The sequence below is a fragment of the Salvelinus fontinalis genome, chromosome 13 (assembly GCF_029448725.1).
Source record: "Salvelinus fontinalis isolate EN_2023a chromosome 13, ASM2944872v1, whole genome shotgun sequence".
NCBI classification, from domain to species: Eukaryota; Metazoa; Chordata; class Actinopteri; order Salmoniformes; family Salmonidae; genus Salvelinus; species Salvelinus fontinalis.
Genome location: NC_074677.1, coordinates 43,873,559 through 43,889,996, shown reverse-complemented (window position 1 = coordinate 43,889,996; position 16,438 = coordinate 43,873,559). Strand labels below are relative to the sequence as shown.

The 16,438-nt window shown below is 41.9% G+C and overlaps 1 protein-coding gene across 1 annotated transcript in view; it reads left to right on the top strand.

Moving 5' to 3' along the window:
- The first annotated feature begins 6,223 nt into the window (after positions 1 to 6,223).
- The window catches only part of spns2 (SPNS lysolipid transporter 2, sphingosine-1-phosphate), a 135,306-nt gene continuing 125,091 nt past the window's right edge, over positions 6,224 to 16,438 (top strand). Inside the window, exon 1 of the mRNA XM_055942972.1 lies at positions 6,224 to 6,734. Coding sequence (XP_055798947.1) covers positions 6,503 to 6,734 — 232 coding nt within the window. The 5' untranslated portion in view covers positions 6,224 to 6,502. The remainder of the gene's footprint in view (positions 6,735 to 16,438) is intronic.

Genomic DNA, 16,438 nt, shown 5'->3' with positions numbered 1-16,438 from the left:
CACACTGTTTGCCCTTAGGGCCCTACTCCACCACTACCACATAGTACATATGTTATTGTGTGTGTGTATGCATGTGTCTGTGTCTATGTTGTGTTGCTTCACAGTCCCCGCTGTTCCATAAGGTGTATTTGTATCTGTTTTTTCCCATCTAATATTACTGCTTGCATCAGTTGCTTGATGTGGAATAGAGTTCCATGTAGTCATGACTCTATGTATGACTGTGCACCTCCCATAGTCTGTTCTGGACTTGGGGACTGTGAAGAGACCTCTTGTGGCATGTCTTGTGGGGTATGCATGGGTGTCTGACCTGTGCGCCAGTAGTTCAAACAGACTGCTCGGTGCATTCAACATGTACCTCTCATAAATAAAAGCAGTGATGAAGTCAATCTCTCCTCCACTTTGAGCCATGAGAGATTGACATGGATATTATTAATATTAGCTCTCTGTGTACATCCAAGGGCCAGCCGTGCTGCCCTGTTCTGAGCCAATTGCAATTTTCCTAAGTCCTTTTTTGACCACACGACTGAACAGTAGTCAAGCTGCGATAAAACTAGGGCCTGTAGGACCTGCCTTGTTAATAAGGTAGAGCAGCGCTTTATTATGGACAGACTTCTCCACATCTTAGCTACTGTTGTATCAATATGTTTTGACCATGACAGTTCAGTCTAGGGTTACTCCAAGCAGTTTAGTCACCTCAACTTTCCACATTATTTATTACAAGATTTAGTTGAGGTGTATGGTTTAGTGAATGATTTGTCCCAAATACAATGCTTTTAGTTTTAGAAATATTTACTATTTACTTATTCCTTGTCACCCACTCTGAAACTAACTGCAGCTCTTTGTTAAGTGTTGCAGCCATTTCAGTCGCTGTAGTAGCTGACATGTATAGTATTAGTATATATATATATATATATTAATATATTATATAGTATATATATAGTAGTATATATAGTATATATATAGTATATATATATAGTATATATATATATATATATTAATATATTATATATATATATAGTATATTGCTGTTATTCTTCTCCTAGTGAAAAGGTGGTGTTAACATGTTGCTGTCGCAATGTTGCCACATATGGATTTGCAAATTCTGTAATGCCATTACGTACAAAGGTGAGGGCCTACCTGAGTATAATAATTCACGTGTGTTAAAAATAATTATTTCTTATTTCTGAGCCATCCAAGGAGTGTTACTGCTGCAGGCGCCTCTCTTCTTCGTATGTTGGTCAGTGACCGTTGGAAGGCCGGTGAAAAAACTGAGAAGCTATCGCTCAGTGTCTCCCTAATTATCTTGTTTAACATGTTAAAATTAACTGAATTAATCAGTTAACTCAAATTATCCTTTTGTATGTAGTAGATTTAAAATGGTCATTCCATCAATCTTCAAATTATTAGAATAGTACACAACGCAGAACAGAACAACCAGGTTGAAGGTCAGTGGCCAAAGCCTTCTTAAAACAATTCCATATGCAACTTCGTACCTTTTAAGAATTAGACTTTTAGACTTATAAGAATTGAACACTATTACTGCACACAGAGTTAGTCCATGCAATTTATTATGTGACTTGTTATTCACATTACTTCTCCTGAACTTATTTAGGCTTGCCATAAGAAAGGGATTGTATACTTTTTTCATTTTTTATTAATTTATCAAATTTTTGAAAAACATGATTCCACTTTGACATTATGGGTAGTGTGTGTAGGCCACTGACTCCTAAAAATCTCAATTTAATCGCATTTCAATTCAGGCTGTAACACAACAAAATGTGGAAAAGTCTAGGTTTGTGTTCTTGACACATATGATTTTTGATGTTGTTTTCTTTGTAACGGGGTACAATTAATTATCAGGTAGAACAGAAAACCATCTTTAGTCCCAACCTCGAAGGATCAAATTTGAATACCCCTGATATATACCATCCCTGAGGGTTGTACAAATTCTCTAATATAAATTGCAATCACATTTCTTTCCTCCTCAAAAATGTCTGTCCATCTGTCTGTGTGTGCCTGTCAATGCATGAAACTGTCTGCATGTCAATGTCCCCCTCTGTCTCCTTGTGTGTGTGTCTGCCTTATAAATGATGTGTTGTGAATGGAAATACGGCTTCCTCTGATAATAATGCAGGATGGGACTGTTGTAACCCCTGAACACACACACGGGCGCGCGCACACACACACACACACACACACACACACACACACACACACACACACACACACACACACACACACACACAGACAACCCTTGACCCACCATTGGCGTGCACCAACATACACTCTTATCAATGATGCAACACACTGACACACACACAGACACAATGGTCCCTGATAACTTTACTGTTGCTCTTGTAAGCCATTGGGAAATCTGAATTGAATAGGTGGCAAAGGGCCTAAAACACCAATGTCTGTCTGACAAAGGAAAGAGTCAAGTGACAGTTGGAGATTAATTTAAATTCATAATAGTAATATACTGAATTAGCCTAATACCAAAAAAAATGTAATATGATCCGTACATTTCTAAAAATCAGTAGCTAATATAAAAGAGATCAAACTATGTTCATGTATAGCTAATATTCAATTGACCGTTTCAACTGTTGAAAGGGCTTTGATGACAATTGTGAATCGATTAGCTCCATCGAAAGTGATTGGATCTCACAATCGAACGGTTGTATCCTTTAAAGCTGTCTATATTATGCATATTGGGAGAAAGTTAACATGGGGTGAGCGCCTCTGATCTCCTCAACATGAAAAAACGACATCAGTCGAAACCATGTGGGTGGATAACGTTCGAAATTGATATTCTGTATGTTGTGGAATCAACAAGATCAATGAAAACATAACAGTGGTTTAGGAACAATGTGTCTAAGAAGATCTTCCTTATGTCAACTGTGAGAATATCATTTGTCTTTCAAAAAAATCTAGATCACACAAGAGCTGTCCAGTGTGCTGAACACACCATCTCAACCCTGCATCACGTGGTCAAGACACAATGTACATTTTGATGCATTTAATGTTTTTACAAATGGGTTCGCATGGGCTACTATACTGGACCTTTATCAAAAGAATAACAAAACAGCCACTGGTACATACTTTGTGTGTTTCAACAACTGTGTAACTTAATATTGAATGGCTGTATGTGACATTTCTTGACAATGCGCAATACAAAAGGTACCTCTTGGATAGCTCCATTAGCGACATTTCAAGCTAGCTGTGGAGTGACTTTACGGTACATTATTAACACTGTTAGATATCGTGTGAAAAAGCCACAAATTTAAGTATTATATATTTTTTTCCAGGAACTCAGTCTGAGTCTCAACGTACTCTTGTGAGTAATTACACCAGGTGCAATGTAGTTGTGCAGCATCAGTTTTTCTTTTGTTATTGTCAGTCACTGACAGTCACTTAATTAGCCATGTCAGCAATACAAAATGTGACTGCTAGTTAGTCTAGCCAGCTATCCAAACATGTAGCAATCATGGCCGAATACCGACTGGGCACGTGCCCAGGGGCCATAACTTCCAGATATCACTCAGATATCATATTAACGTGGCATAAGTCATGGCAAAATCTGTAGAATTGCAGGAAATTAGCTTTAAGACCACAAAACATTTCTCTCCACTCCATGGCAAAATGACTATAGCCTAAGCTTATCTCAAAGTCCAAGGTCCAACACACTGGTGATAGAAAAGCCTAATACGTTGGGCTATGTTATCAGTGCAAAACATCATCAGTATTCTTTCTCATCAGCTTTAACAAAGAACTACAATTACGTGTAATAACGCCTTGTTCACACAACAGCATCATTGCGTTTTGGTACACCAGAAGTACTTGCTCGCCTTGCAGCATTGCAGATGCAGTTTCAGTGTGTTCTGTCTTCTATGTGGTGCATACGTACTTGGAGACTTTGGATACATCCAACATATGTAACAAATTGTATATTTAGACTTGACAGAAATAGTAGCAAAAGGTGAATGTTGAACTTTTGTTGCACACATATCCAGTAGAAATGTTGGATTACATAATTAGAAAGTTTGACTGCAGAATTGAATACACAGCATTGATGCAATAATGCTGTTGGTCTGATCGAGGCGTAAATGTGCGTAGATGCCTGAAAGCTCCCAGCTCCATTCTGTGGCCGAACACCTAGAAGCCTCTTTAATTGGGAGGCAATCTGCAAGTCTGCAACCATAGCCGCGGGAAGTAGGGGTGCTGAGGGTGCTGCAGCACCCCCTGAAATAAAAAAGAAATTTGAATCACCCCAAAATAATAATTACAACAAAAAAAGAAATCTCACAAAAGTAGTGCACTGGGCCTTTACTAGACCTGTATTAGCGGACCGGATGCCAGCAAGACTATTTTATTTTTTCCCAGACTAGCTTGCGGTGTGGACTAGCTTGTGGCGTGTGGCACCTGTGTAAATAAATAAACCATTGAAGAAGTCACTAAAGTGTATCATGATTATTTTTGTTGTGATGTGGCGCTTGGATTGAGAAGACTACGGCAATGTAATGATGCAACCAGTCTCTTTGCCGCATCATGTTGTCCACCAGATGCATCAATCTCTTTGCGTTCCGAAGGAAGTCATTCATTGTCAATGGAGCAGTCTGCAATGCTACGTTTTTTTGCTTTCTTGAGTAAGGCAGCTCCAAAATGCAGGAGTTTCAGCCAGCAGAATATAAATCTAATCAAATCAAATTGTATTTGTCACATGCGCCGAATACAACAGGTATTCAGAATACAACCTTACAGTGAAATGCTTACTTACAAGCCCTTAACCATCAATGCAGTTTTAAGAAAATACCTTAAAAAAGTAAGAGATAAGAAAAACAAACAATTAAGGAGCAGCAGTAAATAACAATAGCGGGGCTATATACAGGGGGTACAGGTTCAGAGTCAATGTGTCAATGTGGCAGGTCGAGGTAATTGAGGTAATTATGTACATGCAGGTAGGGTCATTAAAGTGGCTATGCATAGATAATAACAGAGAGTAGCATACAGAGAATTGTGTCTGATTGGCTCAGTTTTTTGTGATGATTGGCTCAGTTTTCTGTCACTCATGAGACAGTACATCATCCCCAATTCTAAGGTTAGAGCTCGAAACTTTTAGCCCCTTGGGTTCTGCCATGGAGTTGTATTAGAAGTGCCCATCCAAGAAGACTCAAGGTCATTGGCCACAGATAGAATGACATCAAATCGCGTTATATCTACAGTAGCTTTGATTGGACTGATGCTGCGGCAGTATGTCAACATCATACTTTCAAAATCTTAGCTAGCAAGCATAACCATGAATCAGGTTATGTCAAGTCGACAATCAAATCGTTTTCAATCCTAGTCATATGAAGAGAAATTAGAGACAAAACGTATCTGTGCTCATCGGCCATTGGACATAAATATTACACAAGTTGGAAATCGCAAATTCAACAATGAGTGGTTTGGGAAGGAATCAGTGGCTAACTGAGTTCAAGACAACTGGGAACTTGCCAGAGAGATATGTATACCGTAGCTAAGAAAGTAATACTAAGTGTATGTTGAGAAGTAAGCTGTTAGTAGCCCATGTGCCTCACGCTAATAATTTAGTCTATTTTCACTAAGGCGATATTTTAAACACATCGTTCATTGCCGGAGTGTGCTTGTTTCCGTATAACCTGTTTTAGAGAAATGTAATCATCGAATATTGTAAGAGCTTTCATTGTCTGTTTAAATCTAAGAACGGCCCATGTTCTGCATTCTGTCGCTGTACATTTCAAACGTGCTGAACAAATAGTTATATTGACTACGTCTGTCGTCTCTCACTCATTGTCTTAATCGAAATTACGGATTGCCTTTTATCCGCTTGTCGTCTCATTATGCCATAGTTTGTACAATCTCAATTGTCAGTAGACACCACATTTGTTTAAGCATGTCAGCCATATCAGCTATGTTTTTTTTTAAAGGCAGTAAATGAGGCTGAATGAACTGTAGCAGTGGTAAGGTGTTGGGACTGCAGTTGCGACAGCTTTACGTAGGCCCTAACAGTTTGTGGTCACTGTTATAGTGCAATTAATGTATTGTTTAGTGTTGCGTTTTTTTTGCCTCACCAAGATTTACATGCTAAAATCGCCACTGGAAATTACACCTCACTGAAATTGCAATTCCCCGCATTATCGCCACACATCAGGTGCCAATATGTTCATTCGCTGCGGGGCTCAAGGAGGCGGAGTTTTTAAGCCAGGTCACACCCCCTCCACTAGGACTTCATGGTACTCAGGGAAAAACCTGAGGAGTGCAAGAGCCGGTCAGTGCTGTCAGTGTGCTGGTAAAATGAGCCAGATCGAGACGCGACTCCCTCTCAAACACTTAACAAGACGACATCTTCAACGCGTCTAATCTTGTATTGCGAGTTATCACAGCTGGCGAATTTCTAACCGTTTACTCGGCTACCTAACGTTGATCAATTGTTCCTTCTGTGCGCTGTGGCTGATTCTCTGTTGCGCTGGATCTGTCGTGTCAGAAGATGTGTGTGGAGAGCGATGGATGCGAGATAGAGGGCTGCAGCAGTTCTGACGAGGTGCACACTCTCTCGGGCAGCATGAGTCCTGGACTGAAATCCAACCCGGACCTCCATCCCTGCAAGCCCGGGCAGAAATTTCGAGCCGCGCTGCTCAGATGCCGGTCTCCGGCCGCTGCGGCTGGGATTCTCAGTTTTGGGAATGTGCTCAATTACATGGACAGATACACTGTGGCAGGTAAGAGGCCAACATTTATCTTTGTGTAAATGCAATTATCACATCCCAATGAGGGACCATCGCGCAAGTGTGGAATTAATGTTGTTTATTGTATGTTTTTCTTCTTCTTCTATACAGCCCATGTACAGTGACATTAGAACACAGGCTACATTAGCCTACTTTGTGTAAACCCTGCTCTCTCCAATGAGAGCAATCGAACAATGACTCGATTGCCCACGCGCAGTGGGCAGTCGTGGCTATTCACTGTACAAAGAAGCAACAATGTGGTCTCCATATTCAATATTGGCTATTCTCACATAGATCGTTTATTGGCAGGATATGGTGAATGGTGATTCAATCAAATATATCAGTTCCTTTTATTTGTGGGGTATCAGGCAGGAAAGAGCAGGGGCCTTGAGATATTGATTGGCACTGTCCTAAATAATCGCACATCGCCTTGTGACACTCAGGGAGGCTGCTGCCGTGCGGTTGCTACCGTTCAGAGGATTTGAAGCGCTTTTGGAATTAGGGGGGAGAAAAGACCGAAAAGCATACCCGCTATAAGACCCAAAGCACCCATGCTAATTATTAATAGGGTTATAATTACAAGGTTGTGTATATCGAAATAGATAAATATACAAAGAGGTGCACGTAGCCTACCGCGTTTCTGATATGCTCCCTCTCTCTCTGATGACCCTTCCAGAGGATGTCCATATGTTATGTCCCTGGCCCATTTAGTGTCTTTTAGTTGCACCAACAATACTGGGAAAAAAAAGGTCTTATCTATTGCGTAAAGAGCCCAAGAGGGTGTTTTCTCACACTGAAAGTGTTTTAAACTTTGCTGCATTTTAATGAAAGTTATGAAAAATGTGTGTGTTTATTCATCCACAACTGTCACATCAGATGTGGGGAAGGAAATACTCTTCCTTGGAAATGTGAAGCACCCTCTCTCTTCTAGAGTGTTGCCTTCCCTATGCATATGATCATGATTTCCCTGCTGGCGTTTTCACATGAGACCAATACTTTTGAAAAACACTTTTGAATAATTAACAAATCCTACTATGAGACTTTAAAGTGTTCCAGATTTCTATGAAATATTACCTTCAAGTTTGTTACAATATGAATTAAATAAATGTACTTCCAAGAAATGTTAATTAAGGATGTTCAAAAGCAGCTTTGCTCTGTGCCCCTGCTTGGGGCACAAATATTTGATTTCACAGCTCAGTCAATGAGACGCACATACACTTGGATATTCAAATTAGCTACAACATGGAGCTACTGGGGCAGCCTGCCCGAGCCCAGCTGCACCAAGTAAAATAGTATGGATGGATTCAGGATTTGGAAACGCACAATGAAACTACTAGGACACTATACTAGAACAGCAATAAATGCAGACTCATTTCTGTCCTTTGCTTTATCACTATATTCCTGATATTTTGGTTGTTAGCTACCTAACTTGCTAGTCGTGAAGCTACTTCTGCTGCCTATATGAGTCAACAACAGCTAGTTAGGTTTCCTCTTGACATATAACTTTTACCTACAAATAAGATTTAAAATAGACGGGAATGGTGATGAGATGGTTGGTGTGTGGAGGACCTGCTTTCTTGTTGGCTTGCCAGCAAGCTAAGTTAGTCACGATAGCTAACGTTAGCAAACTGCTTGTAAATTGCCAGCAGGCCAACTCTTACAAACCACGTCATTTGAGATAGAAGTGACTGGCGAGATACAGTAGTTGTTCCATTGGCTCTGTCCTTTTTGCTAACACCAGCTGTGGCTTGCTAGCTAGCCTGCTTGTGTGAAGTGAGTGCACACTTCCGAGCCTGTGTCTTCCCTATTCTCGAGAAAGATCCTTCTCCCCACCAGAGAATTTGGAAAAAAAGGAAAAAGCTGCTGGACCAATCACAGGCCTGTCTTGGCCAAAGAGGATATCATGTTCCTTCCAAATTTCAAGCTTTTTTTAAGTTAATTTTTTATTTTTACAGTTTGTTTCAAAAACAAGTTTGAGATGGGGTTTTATTGAGTGTTTTTTCTTTTATTTATTTTTTGGCCACAACTACAAGGAAAGCCAACAACATTAATTTGGTATGAGCAAGCCGGATATGAGAATTTTCACTGGACAGTTACTTTAATCTAACCCTCCCTGCCTCTGGTTGGACCTACCACGTTTCCATAGAAACCACACTGCAGTTAACCAATACATTCCTTTGAGTGCTCAATTAAATTTGACGCATGATACACCTCCTTATAGTAAGTGCTGGAATACTACTTTGTGAAAGGATGCATATTACAATGAGCTGTCCAAAAATAATGCAATAATGTGTCTCTTAAGTTATTCAGGTGTAAAAGAAGATATTAACATAAATCTTGGGATGATTATCAGGATGTCATTTTCAGTTTGCTAATGGCCTTGAAGTGTCTTATTCTCATTGTTTTCATCAGTGACTAATAGAACGTAATTAAAGTAATTAAAATGATCAAAATGAATGCGTCTCGTCACTGGCTCTCCAAAATCCCCAAATTTAAGGTACATTTTTTTAACATTATTATAATATCAGATGAAGTCTGAAGAATCCATTATTTGTTGGGAGTTTAATTTGTAGGTTGATAGTATTTTTGGCACAGCTATCCTCTCCGTCTTATTATGTTGCAGATGTTTCCACTGTACCTTTTCCGTGGGCTATAGGAGCAAAGATGCCCCCCCCCCCCCCCCCCCCCCAATATAATCAATTATAGCAGATACAGTATAGCAGTGGCGTGTTATATCACCATGTGGATTGTTAGATTCATTTTGACACGTGTATGCATTAGTAATGAGGCTGTGATTATATTATGTGTTGTTTGTCACTGCAGATTGCGCGGTGTGCAAATGTCGTCCTCATATTGCGCAAAATCAATCGCTGGACCTGCGCATTCTATTCCATAATGGAAGTGAAGGAGATGCCAATAGAATTCAGCTTTACGCATCTCTTCCGAACCACGTGCAGGACTTTGTTGGTTTGTATGGAAGGGGCTAAACATACTGCCGCAGCACTCGGCAAGGAGAGCAGTCTGTTCATTGCGAGGAGGACATACAATAGTAGAGAGAGTGCTATTGTGTAGCCTACTGCAGAGTAAAGTACTGCACTGACTAAATATATCATCCATATCATCTATTTTATAATATATTTAGATATTCATTTGCATAATATTTAGTGTGTTTTATATTCAAACACGTTCACATTTAGTAGCCCAGGTATTTCAGTTGACAACCAGTTCAGATAGAACAAAATGTACAGATGAAGGCTTATGCTTTACTGTGAACACGTGTCTTCAAAGTGTACCAGATGGAGGGAGATTGTCAGTAGGTAGGTGTGAGTATGTAGGGCTTCTGTCAAAGGATATATCATCAAATTCAGATTCACACCGAGGGGGGGGGGGGGGGATCTCTTCTCAGTTGGGTTATCGTTTAAGAGGCGGTTCTGCCTTTGATTTTACGCTAGATAGATATCACCACTGGAAACAGAACAACAGAGGCGAGCTTCTGAATGATCTATTCTCAATGGGAGAGAGAGTTAGCCGAGGTAGCCTCTTCCTTCCCTGTGCCAAGAATGTGTCAATGTACAGTTGCATATCTAACCTCAGCATATGGAAGCACCATTCAAACACAATGCAGGTCGTTTGGAAATCCACATCCTTGTCAATCTTCTCTTAAGAGGTGAAACATAGTTCTAGTACAATAACAATGGGAGTGAGTGAGCGGATCATCATAGCTGTTTTCTATTCACACCTCCCTCTCCTGCCCCTACAAAAAAGGTGCTAAATGCTTCAAAAAGCATCAATGTCACTTCAAACCAAATGTTAGAGCAACCCAAATACCATAACAAGTTGCACATATATAATATTGGAGGAAATGATAGGAATAACTATATTGGGCGGTGGGGAATACACACCAATTCAGCACTATGTGTACATTCAGAGAGTAGCTGGTGTCTATATTACAGTTCTACCAAGTATTCATACCACTGACAGACTTTTATGAGCCGTTTTGACTGCAACGAAGCATATATGTAAGATCATTTAGATTTTGTACATGATCATACCTAGTTATAACCAGTCATAACCATTGGCAAGTACATATGGAGGCCCCATCTCTGCAGGTGCACTGTGTATCTGGGCAAAGTCACTGATACAAGTCCCCCTCCACCCTCTGGTGGTATGGATAGCTTGTTATTATGTCTCCAGAGAAGAGAAACCTTGATTTAAATAAAGGCCTTATCCATCAATTTACAATAGGTGGGATTAGGTGTTTTTGGTTGGGGTCAAATGAACCCAAAGTACATTTTGATACAGAAACACTAAACAATGATTTAGATTTTTTTAAGAACAAGTTGATTGACAAAGTCATGAAAATGGAAAATCATTGAATAAACCACCTTTGGGCTAGGATAGCAAATATGCCTCTGGGGTCAAAATGACCCCCAGTTGGTAGTGTATGAGGTTTAAAGGAAAGATTCACCTATTTTGAATGAATTGTTTTTATGCCTCTCTAAACTATGTTTTATCGATTCCCGCGGTCATTTCACGTTTTCATGTGTATCTGATCTATTCGCCATTCAAGCAGGCAGATATACGGATGGCAGGATGTTATTTTTAATTTCACCTTTATTTAACCAGGTAGGCTATTTGAGAACAAGTTCTCATTTGCAACTGCGACCTGGCCAAGATAAAGCAAAGCAGTTCAACACATACAACAACACACAGTTACACATGGAATAAACAAACATACAATAATAATACAGTAGGAAAGTCTATATACAGCATGTGCAAATGAATTAGGATAAGGGAGGTAAGACAATAAATAGGCCATGGTGGCGAAGTAATTACAATATAGCAATTAAACACTGGAATGGTAGAATGTGCAGAAGATGAATGTGCAAGTAGAGATACTGGGGTGCAAAGGAGCAAGATAAATAAATACAGTATGGGGCTGAGGTAGATTGGATGGGCTATTTACAGATGAGCTATGTACAGGTGCAGTGATCTGTGAGCTGCACTGACAGCTGGTGCTGTCACTGCAGTTAAAGCTAGTGAGGGAGGTAAGAGTCTCCAGCTTTAGTGATTTTTGCAGTTCGTTCCAGTCATTGGCAGCAGAGAACTGGAATGAGAGGCGGCCAAAGGAAGAATTGGCTTTGGGGGTGACCAGTGAGATATACCTGCTGGAGCGCGTGCTACGGGTGGGTGCTGCTATGGTGACCAGTGAGCTGAGATAAGGCGGGGCTTTACCCAGCAGAGACTTGTAGATGACCTGGAGCCCGTGGGTTTGTCGACGAGTATGTAGCGAGGGCCAGCCAACGAGAGCGTTCAGGTTGCAGTGGTGGGTGGTATATGGGGCTTTGGTGACAAAACGGATGGCACTGTGATAGACTGCATCCAATTTGTTGAGTAGTGTTGGAGGCTATTTTGTAAATGACATCGCCGAAGTCGAGGGTTTTGCATTAAGTGACGCAAAACTTTCTTTAACCTCACAATGTCCATTTGTTTTTACATCGCATTGTTGAATCAGTTTACATTAATTCCAGCAAACACATTCATACATTTTCAAAAACATTATTTAAATCCCTTTTTAGTCCTGTGTATTACATGTAGCATAAACCAATGGACAGAAGCTAAAAATAGCTAGCTAGGACGAAATGGAAGGCTAGATATCGCCAATCACTAAGCTAGCTAGCAGTTAGAAATTAGTGTGCGGCCATTGGATAAACATTTCATAAAAAGTAACCTACTAAACCATTAGCGCGGTCCATATGTACATATGCAAATACACTCAATATGAGCCCTCGTTTGTAAAAAAAAAAGTGAACCTGCAATTCCACATGTGAAATAGAAATTTTGAGATGTGGAGTTTTCTCACATGTGAAACTGCACATGTGATTTTCATGACAAACACTTGATTAGTGGACCGGAAAACATCTCAATTTGGCTTTTGTGACTCCGCTCCTTCCTCCATCGTGTGCATCCGGTCGTTGCGCTTTCAGTGCTGTAGAGAACATAATGATTGGCGAGGTGAATATCAAACAATTTAATTTTCTTCCCAGACACTACAGTGTATTGTAGATGAATACTGGGGAGGCACTTCTAGTGCCGTGACAGGAGCAGAAGAGAGATGGATAGAGGGAGGGAAGGAGAAGAGAGAGAGAAAAAGAGATGGAGGGAAGGGGCTGCAGGTGGATTTCAGCACTAACCAACCCTTGTTGGTTGGGAAGCTGCATCGGTGAGTGCAGTATGTGGTGCAGAGGGGGTCTCCTCTCCACTGAGTGCATGTGCTGCAGAGGGAGAGGGCTTCCCTTCACTGCCACTGCACCTGACCACTGCCTGATGCATTATGCATGGGCAGCATGTGCACGAGACCCTCGGAGAGAGAGAGGCAGGGAGAAGAGGGGGAGCAAGGAGGGAAGCAGGGGAGCAGGACGCAGTGACCTGGCTGGACTGATTTACAGAACACAACAGAAACGTATACTCTCTCCGCCTTTACCTAAAAGGACCGTCTCCAAAGTTCCTCTCCTCTCCTGCTGTGTTCTGACAGAGATGGTTGATGGTGTTGGTGTTAGGGTAATTAGTGTGTGCTGTACGTCTTTGGTGCTGGTAGTAAAGTGTCCAGGGGGAGGGGTACTGTGTGGTTAATGTTGTGTGGTTCACTCCTGACTGTATATGCCGCCACCCTCTCTCCACAGCATCTCTCGCTCTCTTTTGCCATTGTGTGACCAAGTAGGATGGATCAGTACAGAGGACACAACAGCCCTGGAAACGGCGACACATGCTGACCATTATTTTCCAGTCGCCCTCTTTCACTCCCTTCCTCTCACTTCCTCCACTCCCTTCCTTTTCCCTCCATCTATCCCTCCCTTAAATCCCCCTCTCCTCGTGTCAGGTGCCCATTGTACTGTATCCCACCCCATACATACACACACACACACACACACACTCGGGGTTTTCCCCTCATTTCAAGTGTGGCTGTGTGAGGGAGGGGCTGACTGCAGTATAGCGGTAGCTGAGTGGTGAGGTGTCAAAGGAGAGTGGAAACAGAGCAGAATGCAGGCTGCGTTTAGCCATAGCTTCCTCCTGCCTGCCCCTCCATCAAAAGGTCCTTGTGCTCCCAGCCATTACATTACTGTAGTGGGCTCTCTGTTGTTTTATCACTGCTGCATTGTCTCTCAGGCTGACGGAGGGCTGCCTGGCGCCTGCCACCCATCACATCGCCTGATTCTCCTCTTTCTGCATCAATGATCAGAAAATGACGGGCATACACACGCACACGCAAACACACACACGCACACGCACACGCACACACACACACACACACACACACACACACACACACACACACACACACACACACACACACACACACACACACACACACACACACACACACACACACACACACACACACACACACACATCATGTACAGTTTCAGTCAAAGTCACACGTATGTACAAAAACAAACACAGTAAGCCAACTGCTATTCATTATATACCTCTTGCCAACATGAACAGAAGAAAGAAAACTTCTGCTTTTGTTGATTGCTGTCGCCAGATGTTCTCTACTGGATTTGATTGAGTAATTTAACAAAGTCATGGCTTTTACTGCCAATATTCTTTATAGAAGCCGTTTCAACCCAATGTGGCCATTTAACAAGGACCGACAGCCCTGGAACAGCACAATTAGAACGAATGGAACTGTTAGGTTTTAAAAAGGAATTTCTAGATCTGAATACTACTGGTCCAGGTTTGCAATGAAAAGCGCATTTACATAGGCTTACTGAGCCGACAGAAAACAACATACCTTCTCATGGGAATTTTAGATGTCCCAGCCTCGTAAAATTAGATTCTAATTATAATAATAATATAAAACACTCTTAATACCCTGGAAAAACATGTGAGTCCACTGGAATCACCAAACCCACCCATCCATCCAATCAATTCATATTTTCCATCCTTCAAATTTAGACCATGCAACATCAAAAAATCCTCCCTGAAATGTGTATGATATAAATATTTATTATATTATATATATATGTTTATAATATCCGTTTCCCTCCGTTCTTGTTAATGCTCTGTAATTTCCCACTGCTCTGTGTTTAATTGAAATACATGCTGGGAACTAGAGCGAGTGCTGCGGAGCACACAGGGTTGTGTCCCAAATGACACCATATTCCCTACATAGTGCACCCTACATATGGGCCCTGGTCAAAATGTATGCACTATATAGGGAATATGGTGCCATTTGGGACACAGTTATAATTTCTGTGACCTCCACTATTTGCTCTCCCGGCTGTCTGTAAGCAGACACGTTGGTCGGTTATGGTAATCTGTTTTGAGTCAGGCAGAGTGAGGAGCCAAAACCACGTGTGATGTAGAAATGCTCAAAGGCCCGGGCCTGCCATGTGTCTGCGGCTGCGCTCTGAAAAATGTACTCGCCGTCAAATCCTTGCCTCCTACGTCCTTACTACCTCGATTCCTCTCAATGCAAATTGGAGGAGGAGGTCCGACGGAGGGACCTTGGAACCTTTCGTCCAATGAACTTTTGAAAGGATTTGACAGCTAGAAAAATGTTCAGACACACCCTGTCTCGCTGTGAGGTGGTGGAGAGGAGGAGGGTGCCAGCTGACCCTGCTGCCTTCTAGGCTGTGAGGCCTCAGCTGTTTTGGGAAGTTCTGGGTCGTCTATGTCTGTCTCTCAGCCGTAACTCAAACCCAGACCGACGAGCAACACCGCCCGCCTCGCTCTGGAGGCCCGTGACGGTTTGAGTGTTGTTGGGTAAAAACACAGCAGTCTGTGATGTGTGTGCATCCTTGACTGTGGTTGATTTCTTAGCCTGTGATGTGGTTGTTTTCTTTCTACTTTATTTACAGAAGGCTGTGAAGGGGCAGCAGCGCTGTATATTTGTAGAACATGAGTTTGAAATGAGCCCATAGGGCTCAGGTCAAAAGGAAGGCACTATAAGTAGGGCACTACAAAGGTAAAAGGGTTCCATTTGGGATGCAGGCTGTGGTTGATTGCTCTGTTCTGTAATTTAGAGTTAGTTGATTTGTGATCTACTCTGTGACACTGTCACGGAGTTATCATTCTGAATACAACAGGACTATTAGTGAGAAGGGGATTGGAGTGGAGGAGTCTAGGGTTGTCTCCCAAATGGCACCCTATTCCCTACTACTTTAGTGCACTACCAAAAAAGAAGGGTACTACGTAGAGAATAGAGTGCCCTTTGGGACCTACCCCTTGAGAGCAAGAGACAGATGAGTTACGATGGCCAGTCTCGGGTCACTCTGTACAGTCTGTCCAGAGTTTATGGGTCCTGATGGAGCCATTCTACTGTAGCACCAGACGTTTCTATGCCTCTTGGTTTTTAGGAGATTTAGGATTTAGAGTGCTCTCTGAGAGTGTAGGACCCATTTAAATTAGATTTAATTAGCCGTCGTCGCTCTCAACGCTCTCAGACCCAGAATCATAGCGGTGGTCTTTCCTCTATTCCCCTAGCAGACAGTCCAAGCTCCCCAGCAGATTATGATAAAGACTGGATTAGCTGTTTAGGGGAATATGGGGGTCCAGGAGGGGGGGGGGGGGGGGGGGGGGGGCAGACGGCTGGGCTGCACTTAAACTTATTTGAAATATGTGTGTGTCACCCCCCAGTAGCCATTTAGATGCTCTGTCCTCACCCCAAACCCAGCCAGGTTGGAGGGGCCTTT